Below are 16,527 nucleotides of genomic sequence, written 5' to 3' on the forward strand. Positions count from 1 at the left end.
ATGTATATGCACAGCCGAATATACTGCAGCCTTAAAGTCTCGACAAACACCATGTCAGCAGTGGAGTCAGGACAAATGCAGAATGTGTGAGACTTATTTTAGTTAGTATATTTGTATGACCTTTGGCACAAATTCATCAGAACTATGTAACTGGGGAACACTGCAGGCCAAAAGCTGGAATTATGCTTCTTCCGACACCAGGGTAACGCAGATATCTTTTGTGCTACCCTGGTGTTGTGTCTTCTCCATTATTAAAATTAATCGAGTCAGTTAAATCCTGCAAACTGATATTCAAGAAGCAATTTTTCTTTGTTTTCCCTTATGTTTTTGTCTTCAGTATTTTTGTAAATGTTATGCTCTATAATGCCAGTATTAGTATTTTATATAATTTCTTAAAATAAAAACAAACAGAAAACAACAGAAACCTAATGAAAACTATACAAAGAAACACAATAGTAATCAGGGCTGGAAATGACATCAGTATTATTTCTGACATATTGTACCAATTTATGATTCAACTAACAAGTGCAAACGTGTGGCTTTTTAAAAATCCCTAACAGGCCATTTCTGTTTCTGTCTGCATCTGTTGAGATTTATGAGCTCAAGCCTCTTTTTCACTGGACGCAGCAGTGTAACCATCAGCAGTTTGCACCGAGCTGTCAAGAATCTACCTGCTGTAGAAAAACTGCAACAACAAATGTGTTTAAAGATGTAAAGCCAGAATAATTATTAGATTTGAGTCAAAGTGATTTGTCAGCATCTCTTTGACAGGCTGCGGATACTCGAGAGCGAATAGTTTGTGGGGTTTTTTCAAGGTACAGTTACAGAATTATAGATTTCACTGGTGACAACACTTTCCACTTGAAATAATCAGATTATATCCATACAAAACTCAGTTTTTTGCATCTCTATTTTCTGCACGTGTTTTGGAGCTTGTGTTTGTGTATTGACTGAAGACAACCAGGAGGAGGAACTCGGGTTTAAGGGCCATAATTGCCAGGAGGAGGTAAATGGTCTGGCTGTATATCATGAGTGGGAATGAGCCGGCACCTCTCAGGAGCTTTGGGCTTTCTTCTCATAAACACCATCTCAGGCCGAGCCACGCAAATGGATTTCCAGATAAGCTATGAGGCCGGGCCCCGCTGAAATCCATTGAGTATATTTACGACTGCGTTCATCATAGCTGAGGGCCAAGCTGCTGAGAGCAACACGGAGGACGACCAGTATTATCTGTGCTGCCCTTACATTATCAGTACCGATGGTTGTGATCGTCACATGTGTCACTGCAAACAAACGCAAGTGCAAAGTGCAACTCTGCAGCATTCGGACCATTTACTGGCAGGATTCCAGCACGCTTCATTACTATGCTAAGATTATCATTCATCCACAGCAGCAGGGAGAATATAAGAGCCAAAAAAGCTTTTAGGCCTGCTGAGTCTGGCTGGAGGAGGCTGAAGGGGGCTGAAGGGGTTATGCTCCTCTGATCATCTTAAAAGGTCTTAACAGGTAAGGATGAGATGTGAAATAAAAGAAAACTATTTTGTCATGAAAAAATTGAAAATACGAAAGAATGACATTCATCAGGCCAAAGTTGGCTTCAGTGTGGTAATGCCTACTGTTCTTACTGAAGCGGAACATCCTACAGCCCTGCCATTTCTCTGTATCCAGACGACAATATGGTTTCACCCCCTCTACTAGACTCAGTGTCTCTAAAATGCTGCAATCTAATCTTTTGTGACTTTTGTGCTGTGTCTCAAATGATTCCATCTCTGTTAACAGCTGGTGGAGTCAGACTGGTACCTGTTCTGAGCTGTGAAGGTCTCTCTCTGAGGGTGGAGGCCGCTGTACACCACTCTGATCAGGTCATGTTGACAGAGGGCCCCCTCTGTCAGGGCCATGGATCCCAGGCTAGAAGGCTGTGCACACACAGAAAAACAGTTATCATTAAACATCTTCCCACCATGTTGGATTAAGATGACTTGAAAATATCTTCCGGCAGGTTTGTGAGCTTGGTTTTCACAAAACCGTTAAGACAACGTTGCCCTAATAAGCAACCCTTGACTCGTTGTCCTTTTTCAAAGAGAAACTCAGATTACCACATCGAGGTTGAATGCCTCCATACACCAATCAAGTTGCTGTTCATGAGCTGTGATGTGAAAAACAGCCAGGGCCCTTTTAGCCATTTTTGTAAAATGTATCATTATATCATATAACTTGATAAGGATTAGGTCCACCAAAATCCAATCAGTTCTTCCTTAAATCCAAGTGGATGTTTGGAGAAATTCCCTGTGTTATTGAGTTGGACAACTACAAAAATCAATGAGGTACTCGTTGACATCGGAATAACTTTATATTGGTACATTATTTTTAAAAAATAAATACCACTGCCCTCATTAAATAAAAGGAAATGTATTCTTCAGTCACTTCACCTTCCTTATAGTGATAGCAAATTATCTCTTTGTGGAGGAGAGCTCAGTGACGGCTGCATAAATCCTGGCACTGTGTTTCTTTTGCTGTAAACCTACCACTTTCCGCTTCAGCTAGTCTTTTCCAATTTGTGATCTTATTATTATCCTTATTAGCAACAGGTATGTAGAGTAGGTATGTAGAGTATTTACCTATCTCTTTTGTCCTGTATTCACCAATCCATAACAAACGCACAAACGTGGCAATTAGCAATTCATTTTAGATCTTCTCCTTCATTGTTCTCTATTTTCAAATGACACATGTAATGACTGGAGAAGTGAGCCACTTTCAGATTATTATCTAAATTTATGTTCAACTGAGAATATATCACAAGGCCATTTCATTCTGATGGTGTGCAGAGCAAAAGTAACCCCTAAATTGAATTGATATTCCACCCTAAGTATCTTGGGCCATTCTGAGCGGTGGCGGAGGGGGATTAATTCAAAAAGAGAGACTGGAGTGTATGCTAATGCTGAAGGCCCAGGGATAAGGCCATGTGATGCACAGAGCCATACTACAGCCTACAAAGCTTGGGGTGATTCACACACACACACACACACACGCACACACGCGCGCGCAAACACACAGCCCCCCAACCGCACCTCCATGCTTCTTCATTCTCTCAGCAGGAGGAAAGAGCTAAAACAATTATTCCTCGGAAACAGAGATAAAATGCCCTCAGCACACGCCACACACTGTGGTCTCATCAACACTGACACACACACACGCACACACACACACACACACACACACACACACACACACACACACACACACACACACACACACACACACACACACACACTGAGGCCTGTCATAGTGTATGACGACATACTGTACATGCTTTGCGCTTCTAAAAAAATGTTGCCAACAGCTTCTGCCTGCCCTCAGTAAATGATCCTACATCAGCTGCTAAACACCTTTCTAATGAATTCCGGTTCTCACAATAGTCAATAGTACTGTTTTAGCAGTCAGGTCAGAAGCTGGGGGGATGTAAAAGCACGACAGGGAGAGTGACTAAAACAGAGTGCACGTGGAATGAAAAGCAAAGAGTCACCTCATTATAAAGGGGCTCTGTGTAACTGCTGTGCTGTGCTGGAAGCCGGTTGTTTGTTTATGTTACTCATAGGCCGTTTCTAAACCAACCTTAACTACAGTTGCTCTCTGATAACAGAGGGGAGAGAAGCACTGAGACGAGGCACTCGGGAACGTGCATAAAATCACATCCTTCAGACTATGGTGGTAAAACCAACTTGAGTCCTTCACAAAGAAATCCACAGTCCAGCAGCTACAACGTAATCATCCACAGTCTTGTATAGAAATCCAAGAGAGATGGAGGAGATCTTACTATCTCACACCTAGCTGCAACAAATGATTGTGTTGATCAACTAATCTGCCGATCTTTTCATGATCAACCTTTACATGTATAAAAAATGCTCATTAAATTTCCCTGTTCAACCAACAGTCCAAAACAGCACGTAGACTCTTCATTTACTATCACAAATGAGAAAGAAGCACCTTATGCAAATCCTCACATTAAGGAATCTTGAACCAGCTTTGTCACAGCTCTAGTCATCAAAAAGAGAGGCACAATAAATTGGACAATCCTTCCTCTGAGAAGTTCATAGTGTAGCTTATTGGATAGATGGATGAGCCCTGGACGTGCGGTTAATGAAAATGGACACTGAGGAGGTGTCATCTTCCAGAGAGCCACTTAAATAAGTCTCTGTGACGCTCCAGCAGTCAGTGGGAGGGAAGCAAAGACAGAGAGAAGGAAACAGAAGCTGCAAAATGATTAAAAAGAAGGTGTGATGAAATGAGAAAGGCAGGAGGAATGAAAGTAAATGGTAATAGTGTGGCAAAGAACATTGATTGATAGGACAGACAGGAGCCCCACCTCGTGATATATCGATGGTTTGGACAGAGATGGGATTGTGAAGGAGAGGAGCCTGCTGTTGCCGTCTTTGTCCACGATCTCCTGCAAAACCAAACAGAGAGGGGAAGAGACAGAAAAGCTACGTCATTAAATGAATTCAGGTCTTTAGCTGCATAACTTAGCCCAGTTCATCCCCTCAGCATTTAGCAGCATACGATTAACAACTGCTGCGCAACCCACTGTATCGCACGCTGTTGAGCTGGTGTCGGACCACTCTGCTGGTAGTTGTTATTGACTCTGACAGATTAAATGTCACTGCCAGCAGCACAGTCACCACTCAATTCCAATTTCACACTGCGATACAGAACACAAAGATTAATGCATCCCTGAATATGATGCTATTTCTAAAAGTAACGCCTGATTATCTGCACCAGTCACAATCGCAAACAAAAATGATAATACAATCTAATCAGACACCTGTAAACCAATTATGGGGTATGTTTATTTACTCTGCATACAGTAGCAACCATTGTTAACTAGACTTGGGGGACTTGAGTCACATAACTTGACTCGAGTTGGAAACAAGCTGCATATTTGATGACATCAGACTTTCACTGATCGAAGAAGACTCAACTTGAAAATGACTTGGCATTCATGACTTCAAATGACTTGATTTGTAAAAACGTATCCTTTAATTGTCTGGAGAGGGTCACTGGGGAAACGATTATAGCAGACACTTCCGATGCTCTTTGGAACTAGCGTGAGGTACAAAGTGTCAATATAACTGACACACCAGTGGCAATTTAAAGGCTTTAGAAACCTTAGCTAAGTGGGCTAAGCAATAATAACAGTGTTAGTAGTATTCACTCAATAAAGTCACAGACCTAGATCTTCATGAATGACTGAAAGGCCCTATAAATCACTCTAAAGAACAAGGATTAGCATCTCGTTACCACAGAAAACGCTTGTGCATACGACAGTTTTCACTAATGTTGAGCATAAAACTCAACTGTTCACTGCGTTTTAACTGATTTAACTGTGGAAACTGGGGGCGATCATCAGAATTTTATCTGACTTGATTTCTTGACTTCACCACAGTCATTTGGGATTTTCTTGAGACTTAAAGATTAAGAGTGCGTGACTTACTCCTGCCTCTGTTAACAAATCGGGAGACCGAGAGATAATTGTGTTTTGAGTGTATAATTTTCCTCAGTGTTATTTGTTATGAAACTTTTGGTAGATTTGGTAAGAGTTTTTGTTATGTATCGTTAGCTATTGTCTCTATTGTGTTTTCCCCACATAAGCTCAACAAAGAACAAACACCAGTTTATTCATCCACCCGTCCAAGCGCCCATAATCTTCATTTTGGAATGTGGTACAAAAAGGGCTTTATCTCTTTTATTTCCCGTTCTCCCTCAGTGTACTGTTGGTTCAGGTCTGGTCCTGCCCTTCACTGGCTTGCAGTATATCTCTGAATATCTGATGGGCCTGCTGAGAGTAAAGCTGTTTATCAGAGCTCAGTTGTCAGGGACCGTAGGCGAGAGGTCTATAAGCATGCACAGAGTGCGTGTGTGTGTGTGTAGTGGTATAGACTCGGAGGAATAAATTATGTATGGATATACCCTTAGTTTTGCCAGCTGACATGGAGCTCTTTCTATTGATGTCTCCACCTCTTAGCCCATTTCCCTAAGGGTGTTTCCTGGTGATGCAATCTATCCTGGGTCTATCCATTACCCAGGTTTTTCCCTGTAGATCCTCTTTAATGTCAACAGACTTAAAGCATCACAAATGTATTAGCTCCAAAACATAACTATTAGTTTGCTTATTATTGTTTTGATCATTACAACATTAACAGTTTGAAACCGTGGACACAGTGCCCTTCATAGCTAACTATACAACTATATATCTATAACTGCCACACCATCCTGGTGGGTCAATTATCACATCACTGTGTGTGTTTTTAGAGTTGAGTTCAACTGCAGGGACTCACAGACTGTGATGGTGATAACAATGGTGTGATTCTCTGTTAGTTACTCGACAACATCTTCATGGCTTTGTTTTTTTTGTTATTTTTCCATTTAACAAAACAACGGTGGCACAACACCACCCCACTGTGTGGTTTTGGATAGCATGCCAGCGCAGTTAAAGAAAAATCTCCTGAGGGTATGTCGCACACATAACTTGTCATGAAAACCTCACACCCTTGTCCCGTCCAACCATCGATTTGGCTCTGTTACTGCCTTTGCTGTCGGCTCAGAAGCAGAAAAACAATACATGTTTAGATTTAGTCTCTTGACTTTAGACCCTCATGACCCACTACAGACAAGACGGCGGACACCCACCAGGTTGTAGATACCCAGGAGGAGGGCCTCGATGCACCCATTGCTCTGGCGATCCCTGCTGGCTGTGATGCGCAGGTATACCCACACCAGCTCAGGCAGGAACTGCAAGGTGAAACGGCGCAGGCGGTCTTCAGAGCTCCTGTACAGCTCGAACAGTTGGTGGCACACGGGCTCCAGTAGCTGGATTGGAAGGAATGGATAAAAGTAGTAGGTAATAAGAACATGTCTAAGAACCTTGTGGAAATAAAACAACATGACTTATATCAAAAACTTATTTGACCAACAACTGTCCAGCTGATAATTTCCTTCTGTGACTCCTTAAAATATAAATAATTTAAGTAAAACCACAAGTTAAAAATATAATGTCATATATCCATTTCTTAAGAAATGTGACTTATTCCCAAGTCATCAAATTAATATTAACATGTGGCTGTGGTGCCATAAAATCTAAAAATAAGCACAGAAACCAAACTCCCCTTTCTAAACAGCCATCAGAAATACATTGAAACAGCATACCTGCTACACAGCTCTTATTTCAAAACATGAATGAATGTCCGCCTGACTGTAGCACTGTGGGATGGACAGATGGAGGGAAAGTTTGTCTGCTGGTCAATAGTGGGAGGTGTGTGAAGGCAGAGGGGATAAATCACTACAATGGAAGTCTGGTCAGATGTCGTCTCAGGGGAGCCAGCTGAGCCGATGTGTTTATACTGTCTAGGGGTCAGTGAAGTGAGTGCCCATGCAGCACTACTGCATAAGTATGCGAGTGTGTTGGGATGTGGCTGACCATGAAATAAGCAACGACTCATTAATGAACTTGGCAAGGTGTTTGATTCTCCATGTCATCAGCAAAAACACCCAAACTGTAGAGCACAGTTTGTAGCCTCTCTAACACACACACACACACACACATACACACACACACACACACACACACACACACACACACACACACACACACACACACACACACACACACACACACACACACACACTCACACACTCACACTCTCTCTCCTGGATCGCTTGTCTGATCATTAATGGGATTGTGCAGCCAAACTGACAACACTAATGGAATTTAGATCCATGGTCGCTTGACACCTAAGTTCCACCATGAAAGAGTGAAGGGGAAAAGAGAATTGGAGGCACCGACTGTATCATTGGAGTGAAATTAAAGTCCCGTCTCACTGAGTGCCTCCGGCCTTTGCTCGAAAATTGTGTCATTAGGCCTTTTAAAGAGAAAATACTGGTTTTAACCTCACTCGTACAGGAAACACCTGTGCACTAAAGAACAATGAGGTGCTTGTGTGTTGCAGCACAGTTAATAATAAACCATGTCTGTGTGTATACTGTATCTGTGTTTGCATCTTTGACTGTGCAGTGGGGGCAGCAGGTGTTCCAGTCTGTGTGTGTGTGTGTGTGTGTGTGTGTGTGTGTGTGTGTGTGTGTGTGTGTCTATATAAAGAACACTGTGTGCCATCTCACAGGTAGTCTGGCAGGTGCTGCCACTGTGACCGTCCATCACATTCTCCCAGAGTACAGTGTGCTCGTGTTTTACTGTGCACATGTCGCTTGCAGACACAGCTGTGTGTCGGTTTCTTGCTCACTACCAACTGAGACTACAGCATGAGTCACAAGCAACACATTTCCCCCAGCTAAAAATTGCCATACTTGGGACTAACAGTGCATGTATGCCCTCTGAGTTCACCTCATTGTTGGGGTCTTGGATGACTCTGTAGAGTGCTGGCACCAGGGACTTCTTCAGATGAAGGCTGCCGGCGTAGCTGGGGATGTGGGTTTCTGGTAAGGACTGGAGCAAGGAGAAAGAAAGGTTTGCTGAGAAACTGCACACAATTTTCAAGACTAGGCATGACACAGCATATTGTTTATTAATCCATGCCCCTGGTGTTTTCCCTTGTGTAGTTTGATGAGTTTAATTTTACTTGTACAAACTGCAATTGATTTGTCATCTTCATCATTTTGTTGCTTTTGCTGCAACTTGAGATTTGTTTCAATTAAGCTTTTTATTCATACACTGAAGCAGCAGCTCACCGTAATTCTTGGTCCACCGTTTGATTCGTCTTATTGTATTTTAGCTCATTTCTAATCCTCTATTCTGATTTGTTTTTCTCTTTACTCTCAATAGTTTACTCAACACGGAGCAAACACAGATTTCGACACTTTCTAATCATTATTATTTTGCCTCATTACTAACCGGGGCAGGGTCACAAAAAACGCCAAATTTTTTGAGTCGGTAAAATTCAAGTCAAGTCATTATTAGTCAATAAGTCTATAAATTACTCCAGACACCAGAGAGTGATGGTATCCGACAGACTAAGAAAATAACCTGGGGTGAAATTCTTCAAATGGTCGAGACAGTGCGTTTTCTTCAGATGACAGAGGGCAGAGATATCCTCTCAGCACGGCCTCAGTGTGGTCATTTTTTGAGGACAGAACACGATGTGCCTGGTCCACACCACGCACACAGTGAGTCATACCAATCCATTTCCCTCCTTATTCATCATACTCCCTCTCTTCTCTCTTTCACAATTTGGTGCTCTTTTCCTTCGTGCCCTCCATCTTACTGGTCTGCACGCTAATTCCTTATTTTTGGCTTGTCTTCCCTTTGCACTCCCTAGATGTCAAACTGATTTTTTTTTTAAAATACTGAAGCAGCACATGTCAGACTGAGCAGGCTCAGCTTCATCAGTGACCTGTGTGTTGTCATGGAAGCTAGAGTAATTGTCGATATTTGTAATAAGCCTATTAATAAAAGCACCCTTATACTTTGAGAGGAAACAACAAGCACATGTGATATACTAACTGCTTTAGCAAATATGTTGTTCAGCATTCTTTATTTAACACAACGTAGGTTTCACATGTCTTCAGACAAAACCCCCTTTACTTCTAAAAGATGTTATCTTACTCGTATAAATGTCAGTAGACAGCTAATGCTAATATTAGCAAGCTGCTGGTAATAAAGGGGAGATAAAAGTAGAACTAAGCTTGAGTGCAGCTTACCTTGAATCTATATTAAAATCGACTAATGAGTCAACAGCAGGAAAACCACACTGACTATCTTTGTAACCCTTTCATCGGCTTTTAGAACTTGAGGGAATATATGGCATTATTAAGACAGTTCACAGAGTGTGGAAACTAAATGAGACAGATGAAATCAAAAGTATCTGTTCTGTGAGTTCAGTTTGAACTGGACAAAGTTAGCGGACCCTGAGTTATAACTATCCTGTTGGCGTTCACTGAATTCATTAGAACTTAAAAAGGAGTGAAATGTTGGAGAACTGACATGCGATAACTTGTACGCTCCACGCTCTCTTTCATCACAAGTGATACACCCACAGTGTGTGGTTCTCTCTGGAAGAAATCCTGCCAAGATGACCTCCAGGAGAACATTTCATAAATGTGAGTCATGATGGAGGGGCGGAGAGGAGTGAAATGCCTTCACCTTGAATTCTGAGAGCCATTCTTCGACAACACCGCGCTCTGAACCCAGCATCTTCTTCAGAGACCCCCCCCTCGGCTGCCTGGTGGACAGGGAAACATAGAGGACAGAGGGAAGAGGGGAAATATGGAGATAGAGTGAGAGAAAGGGAGAGGGGATTGTGAGAAAGAAGGAGAAACAAAATGTTAGAGGAAGTGAACAACTTGCAGTGACATGATGAAGGGTGACACCAGTGTCTTTTCACATTTGAGCCATGCCAAGAACATGTGCTTCATTTGACTGTCAAGCATTTTCCCAAAAATAAAAAGATAAAGAGAATTTTTAAGACATTTTTGGCGATGAAACATGGATGGGATGGATCTATATGGAGAAGAGGATATGAAAGCTGCTCGGGTTTGTTAAACCTTATTTTGGGGCAAAGACACAGACCATTTTCATCATTTATTTTTTTATTATTATCATTATTGTTTTTTTAATCAGATTCAACTGGCAATTCTATACGTCCAGTTTTTATGTCCAGTTGAACATTGAAAGTGAAGTTCTGGCTCTCACCCCATTCATTGGGAAAGTGGCCTGGTCTTGTTAGTCTGAAAAATACCTGCCAGGGGGCGTTGCCAGGAGATGGCTGCCGAATGGCAAGACGCCACAGCTTTTCTCTGGCAGAGGTGGTTACCTCCCGATTTAGTCTTCCCTTCACTTCAATGGGATAAAATAATTGAGCTGGTGGCTCTGTAAGTTTTTCCAAATATAAGCAAATCAAATGGATACAGTATTACGCAAGTATTATCATCACTTACAATAACCTTAAATGTAGTATGTGTAGTACGGACAGAAGAGTCAGTCTATGCTTGTGTGCTTATCTACATGTCGTGAGCCTTTTTTGGTCAGTGTGTGCGTCACGTAGTGTAATAATGAAACGGTTTGGCCGCCATGTCCTATTGATTTCAGAGCCAGGTGCGGTTCCTTTGGGCTTGTATAGGCAGCCATTTTACAAATAAAGGAAGGACCTTAATGCACCAATAAGCTGAATGCCAACCACTTAAAAGAATGCAATTAAGAAGAAAATAAAGGAAATGTAATGTTCACTGAGATGGATTACCTTGCCAGTTAACATAAATACAAACCATTAATTTTTCTAAGGCCACTTATTTAGACATTTAGCCTCTACCTGATAGGACAGCTAAAGAGTCCAACAGGAAAGCAGGGAGAAAGAGAGGACCAGGGAGGAATCAAACCACAACCGCTGCTGAGGACTGAGGAGACTCTACCAGGTGAAATACTAGGGTACCCAACACATTCCATTTCTAATAAACTATGGTTTTAAAATGCAAGCATGGTCCCTGAATGACTCCAAGTGTGGAAGTTATGATGCTGGCCACACTCTTACATAAGGAGCCACCTCAGTGACCTTACTTGTCACCTTGGATAAGGGATGACATGGATTTGAACTGCAGCGGGCGGCCATATGGGCTTTCCCTTGACAATTCAAATGTTACATGGCTGAAGCCCAAGTCTGTTTTAGTGCATTCTTATGAAACCGAATAAAACGAACACAAAACCTCACAGGGCAGTTAGATCTGTGTCATCTAACAAGCGATGACGCAGGCCTTCAAGCAAAAACCCAATAAAAATCTGACTTCAGATAAAAAAATGACTGCTCAAAGATTTTTACTTACTTTCCAATGACAGAAAGCTAGAGATCTGAATTTCCTGAATGTTACACATTTGATTCATAATACATCAAGGGAGATGAGAGATGAGATAACAAAGGACAGTTAGTCTTGAGTTCCTTCAAACATAATCTGATTGCAGGCTTTAGGCACGCTGCTCTTGTTCTTTGTATCCAGCAGCTAAAATTAACTTCAGCAAACCAAAAATAAAAAGCCATTTCTCCTTCACACCATGGAAAATATTAATTATCCCATAAAACGGCGTGCCATGAAGGAGACACAAGTGTGTAAAGTCAGTTGACTGCCTATATATAGCACTTTTCTGCCTTAACAGAAAAAGCTGCATTACGTTTATGATTCCGTCTCTCATTCACTCACACACACACACTTGCTCAAGGACACTTGGACACATGGACACATGGACGGGAGGAGCTGGGGATCGACTGCCAACTGTGCGATTAATGGACGACCCGCCAGAGCTGCCAAATGAGAACATTCAGATTCCAGTGACAGTTTGGATGCAGACTGTAGGTGAGAGACACAGCGCGCCAGACAAGGCAGCTACACACAACTGGCAAAATAATACAGATCCAAATTGTCATTTTTAATTTTGACACCAAGTCATACATGTTTACTGCAAATGTAGGCTATACCAGTTATAAGTCTCCTTAATTACTAATAATCATCATCTCTATCAGCACAAAAAAAAAGTATATCAGTCGATCCCTATAATAAATCCTTTCCGATGAATCCCACACAATCCCCTCCATAACAAAACCCAAATGTGCCGACCGAGTCACACTGGAGCCATTCTGACAATTCGAGCCGACAGTTTACATGCATCCTCAACATGCCCCTTGTTGGAATTTTTTGCATGAGGAAATACTCTACGTTTGTGTCATTTTCAATGACCTTTTCTTTTCAAGGTCATGGTAAAAACCCTGTAAGAGTGTGTTTGGTTTCTTGCTTCTGTCACCTGTGTTCAGCTGCAACAGCCCTAAGAAGCAAAGGCGTTTAGAAAAAAGTTGTTGTGGTTTCTAGTTGATGGGATTAGGGATTAGGACTAACTCAATATATTCTCATTTCAAAGTGGGATGATCCCATTTAACATTTCAGGCAACAGCCTCTGCTGACTGATTGTGAGGTGTTCTTCTGCAGCCAACACACCGATTCTGTAATGTAATCTGCATGCTTCAAGATGATAACCTCAGATTTGAATTATTACTGAGGATGTGACGGTGATGCTTAATTTTTGATACAGATCACATATATACACTGATAAACCAGTATGTCATGCAGGTTAATTATGGTAACACATATTGTTATTCGGGATGTGCACGATTAGTCGACAAGTTAATTAAGCTTTGCTACCCTCACTAGTTACACTTATTACTACCATTTAATGTTTAACATTTAAATAGGCTAGCTCTACCAAATTTACACCTTAAAATGTGTTTACAGGTGGTGGGGAGTGCTACTGTATATATGAAAAAAGAAAGTGTAAAGCCTTTTGTGGCTCCAGAGGAAGCTGTATGTGATCTGATAAATTGCCTCCTGTGACGTCACTCAGTGGGTAAACTGCAAACTGTTGTGGGTAATGCCCACCAGTCCGTTGGTCTAACGTTACACTCCTATAACACAGTTTGTCTTATTATAGACAGTTTAAAAACAAGTAATTACAATGATCCATGTCATCGGATTTTACATGCCTTTGTGCTATATCTAAGAAGTGATTACATTTAAGATCTGACCAGTTCACTCCTCTCCCTGCCCTTTGCGCAAAACTGTGCTCCCACAGCATGTGACATGTGACAGAGGCGTGTTGTAAATAAACTCATTGCAGCTGTATCTGGGTCAGTGTCCCTGCTTAACTTTCTGACACGTGCAATTTAACAGAACAGAATAAACTCAGGGATTACACGGACAGTTCAGGGAGCTAAAGAGTTGCAACGTAATACAAATGTTAAGATTGAAGTGTAAAAAGCTTTGAAGGGAAAAAATTGGAAAATGCGTGCATAGATTTAGCCAGATTTAGCAACCCCTGCTTCTAAGATGTTCACATGTTTTTCTAAGTCCCAAACAGTGTGGAACTGTGCACAGTCTTAATGCTCACCCCCACAGTAAACCATAATGTTGACACACCCCTGTTTAATCCCATTTGGTACACCCAAATCATTACAGGCCAGAAAATTTGCACAAGCTCTAACGCCTCTTTGGATTTACATTACTCATTCTCTATGTTTTGCATAGTTTTTCTGTGGAAGACAACGTAAACCCTTACTTTTTCTGGAAAAGAGGCTGGTAATTAATGATGCAAATTACACTTAAATGCTAGAATTTAAACTATTCAACATGTCTTCACATGTACTAAAGAGATAAATCTCCTGCAATGTGGTTAAATGCAAATGATGTTTGTACCTCCACTGCTTTAACATGAGCATTGTTTTAAAGAGGCAAAACTGGTTGTTTTGACTATTGATTTCAAGCATTGATCAAGTTTAAATTCTTAACTGTCAATACAAAATCTATATTTTCACCCTAGTAAACAGGCTTGACGTTTCAACTTACAACTGAAAGCTTGCTGGAGTCTTACTCCTTTCTCCTAAAATCAAATAATAGTGACTGTAAAAGCAACACATCCACTTCATTCAGAGGCACAATTTTTCCTTGAACTACCCTATAAAAGGTTAAAGGGACTGTAGTATTTCGCACTCAGGGGTAACCGTCTTAAACAAATCCAAAATAAAACGATGGGTGGCTCTCTGACTGCTGCAGATAAGCCTAAAAATGTTACAAAACAGGCTTTAGAGGAGTGAGATATCCGATTTGCTGCGGGGCTGGCGGAGACAGAGATCATGTTCAACGCTCAGAGCAGATGACGATCTGAACGAGTGAAATTTCTTTTGTGCGAGCACGCTCCTTAAATCTGACTGTGTGAATTGAAAGGCCCCATTTAGTCCGCTTGTTCAGCTCTTCATGAAAGGCTGACTCATTCATTTACTCCGGCTTGTCAAACTGTCAAAGATTCACTGAAGTGCAGTTCTCCATCGGCAGGGCAGGCTCATCAGTTACCATGGGAACTGTAGTCAAGTGACTCTCAGGCAATGGCAAACATTCACAGACGAGAACTGTCCATTTAAGTAAAGACGACTTTGATCTTGTTGTTCTCATGAGGTTTGTAAAACAGAAGGCTGCTTTAAGTGGCAGGTAACTGATGACGTGATACACTCCGACATCAAAAAAAAAAAATCAGAAACATGAAAATACAGTTTAATGTGTTGTCCCTGTTATCCTCTATATGTAAGCAAATGACCAACTGATTTTTGTAGCATCAAGGCAGAAAATTAATCAAAGAGATAGTAGATTGAGGTGATCATGAGCATCAATACATTTTTAAAATATGAGGCATGAATTTAGCTGAGAGGGATGTTAAGTTTCCTGTTCTTACCTCAGTGTCCCAGAACTCAGATCTCCACTAGGAGAGGCAAATGTTTCTCCACAGTGTCACACATTTGTCAATCACTGAGGTCACCTGCAACAACAAGGAGAAACAAGAGATCCATCACTCAGATTATCATAGGAACAATTGTAGGTGGGACAAAATAAGATATTTAATGACATCTCCTTTAGTAATATGATTTCTGTCTTCTAATACAAAAAAATCTTTAGAAATGTATTAATAATTAAAATAAGCACTAGATGCACACATTTAGTAAGTTGCAAAAAGAAAAAACACATTTAAAAGATGTTTCTTTTCAGACTGGATTAAAAAGATCAGTGACTTGGAAAAAGGAATCAGAAATACACTTTAAACAGTGCTTTAAAGAATTGTTTTGAATCTTTGAATCTCAATTTGATAAAAACGGAACATACATAATAGTCACACAAATACTTAATAATCAGTCAAGACAATGCACAAAGCATCTCACAACATGGAGACTTTGAACAACAGAGTTTGAACTTAAAAGAACATTACAGTAAACATTACAGGCAGAGAAGCCTTACAGTACTGTATGCATTTTGTTTCACAATCAAAACTATGCATTTACACTGTGTTTAGAAGGTTATTTTGAGGCAAGGCACAAGGAGTCAAGTTTGATATTGTTGCATAGCAACAGTCAGCTGGCCAACTTGTTGTCCTCGCCCGCTAAAAATGCATCTTAAGGATCCACGCCCATAGTATCTACTGTATTTTGGCAGAATGAATTAAGGCCTCGGTGACACACAGGAAGACACTGGAGAGAGTTTGCTCTGCACTGCTGCATGTCCCTGAGGAACAGATGGTGCCACATCGCTGAGCACTTCATCTGATGTCAAGCATTTCCAATCCAGCCTTGTGTTTATCTGAAGGACTCTTACATTAGCGATAGCTAAGAGTCAAGAAAATTACCAAGTCCAATCTGTCTAGGATGATGTGTACAGCCTCTCTATCTATTGAAAGTCGTAAAGTAGGTATTCATTTTCCTCCCAACAGATAAAGTGTACTCATTCTGTATGACTCATCAAAGCTCAGGGTAACAGTGGCTGCAAGTTATGTGAACACAGCAAAGGGAGGGAGCAAAGAATGAATAATACAACACAAACGAAATCTGAGTTATAAATACAGTTTTGACAGGACAATCACAAGTACCCCAAAAAAGTGATCACCCTAATTTGACTCATTTGTCTCCCTCCTTTTATATGTCATCATTACTTTTGGTCAAACAGCAAAAG

The 16,527-nt window shown here is 41.0% G+C and overlaps 1 protein-coding gene across 4 annotated transcripts in view; it reads right to left on the minus strand.

The window, feature by feature from the left end:
• The window catches only part of LOC115588076 (protein FAM126B), a 48,152-nt gene that overhangs the window by 13,393 nt on the left and 18,232 nt on the right, over positions 1 to 16,527 (minus strand). For all 4 annotated transcript variants that reach the window (XM_030428383.1, XM_030428384.1, XM_030428385.1 and 1 more), the window contains exons 2-7: positions 15,263 to 15,346; positions 10,148 to 10,226; positions 8,393 to 8,494; positions 6,685 to 6,864; positions 4,364 to 4,444; positions 1,801 to 1,916 (exon numbers count right to left, since the gene is read on the minus strand). In XM_030428383.1, the coding sequence (XP_030284243.1) occupies positions 1,801 to 1,916; positions 4,364 to 4,444; positions 6,685 to 6,864; positions 8,393 to 8,494; positions 10,148 to 10,198 (530 nt within the window). In that variant the 5' untranslated portion in view covers positions 10,199 to 10,226; positions 15,263 to 15,346. The remainder of the gene's footprint in view (positions 1 to 1,800; positions 1,917 to 4,363; positions 4,445 to 6,684; positions 6,865 to 8,392; positions 8,495 to 10,147; positions 10,227 to 15,262; positions 15,347 to 16,527) is intronic.

Source organism: Sparus aurata, chromosome 9 (genome assembly GCF_900880675.1).
Source record: "Sparus aurata chromosome 9, fSpaAur1.1, whole genome shotgun sequence".
Taxonomy (NCBI): Eukaryota; Metazoa; Chordata; class Actinopteri; order Spariformes; family Sparidae; genus Sparus; species Sparus aurata.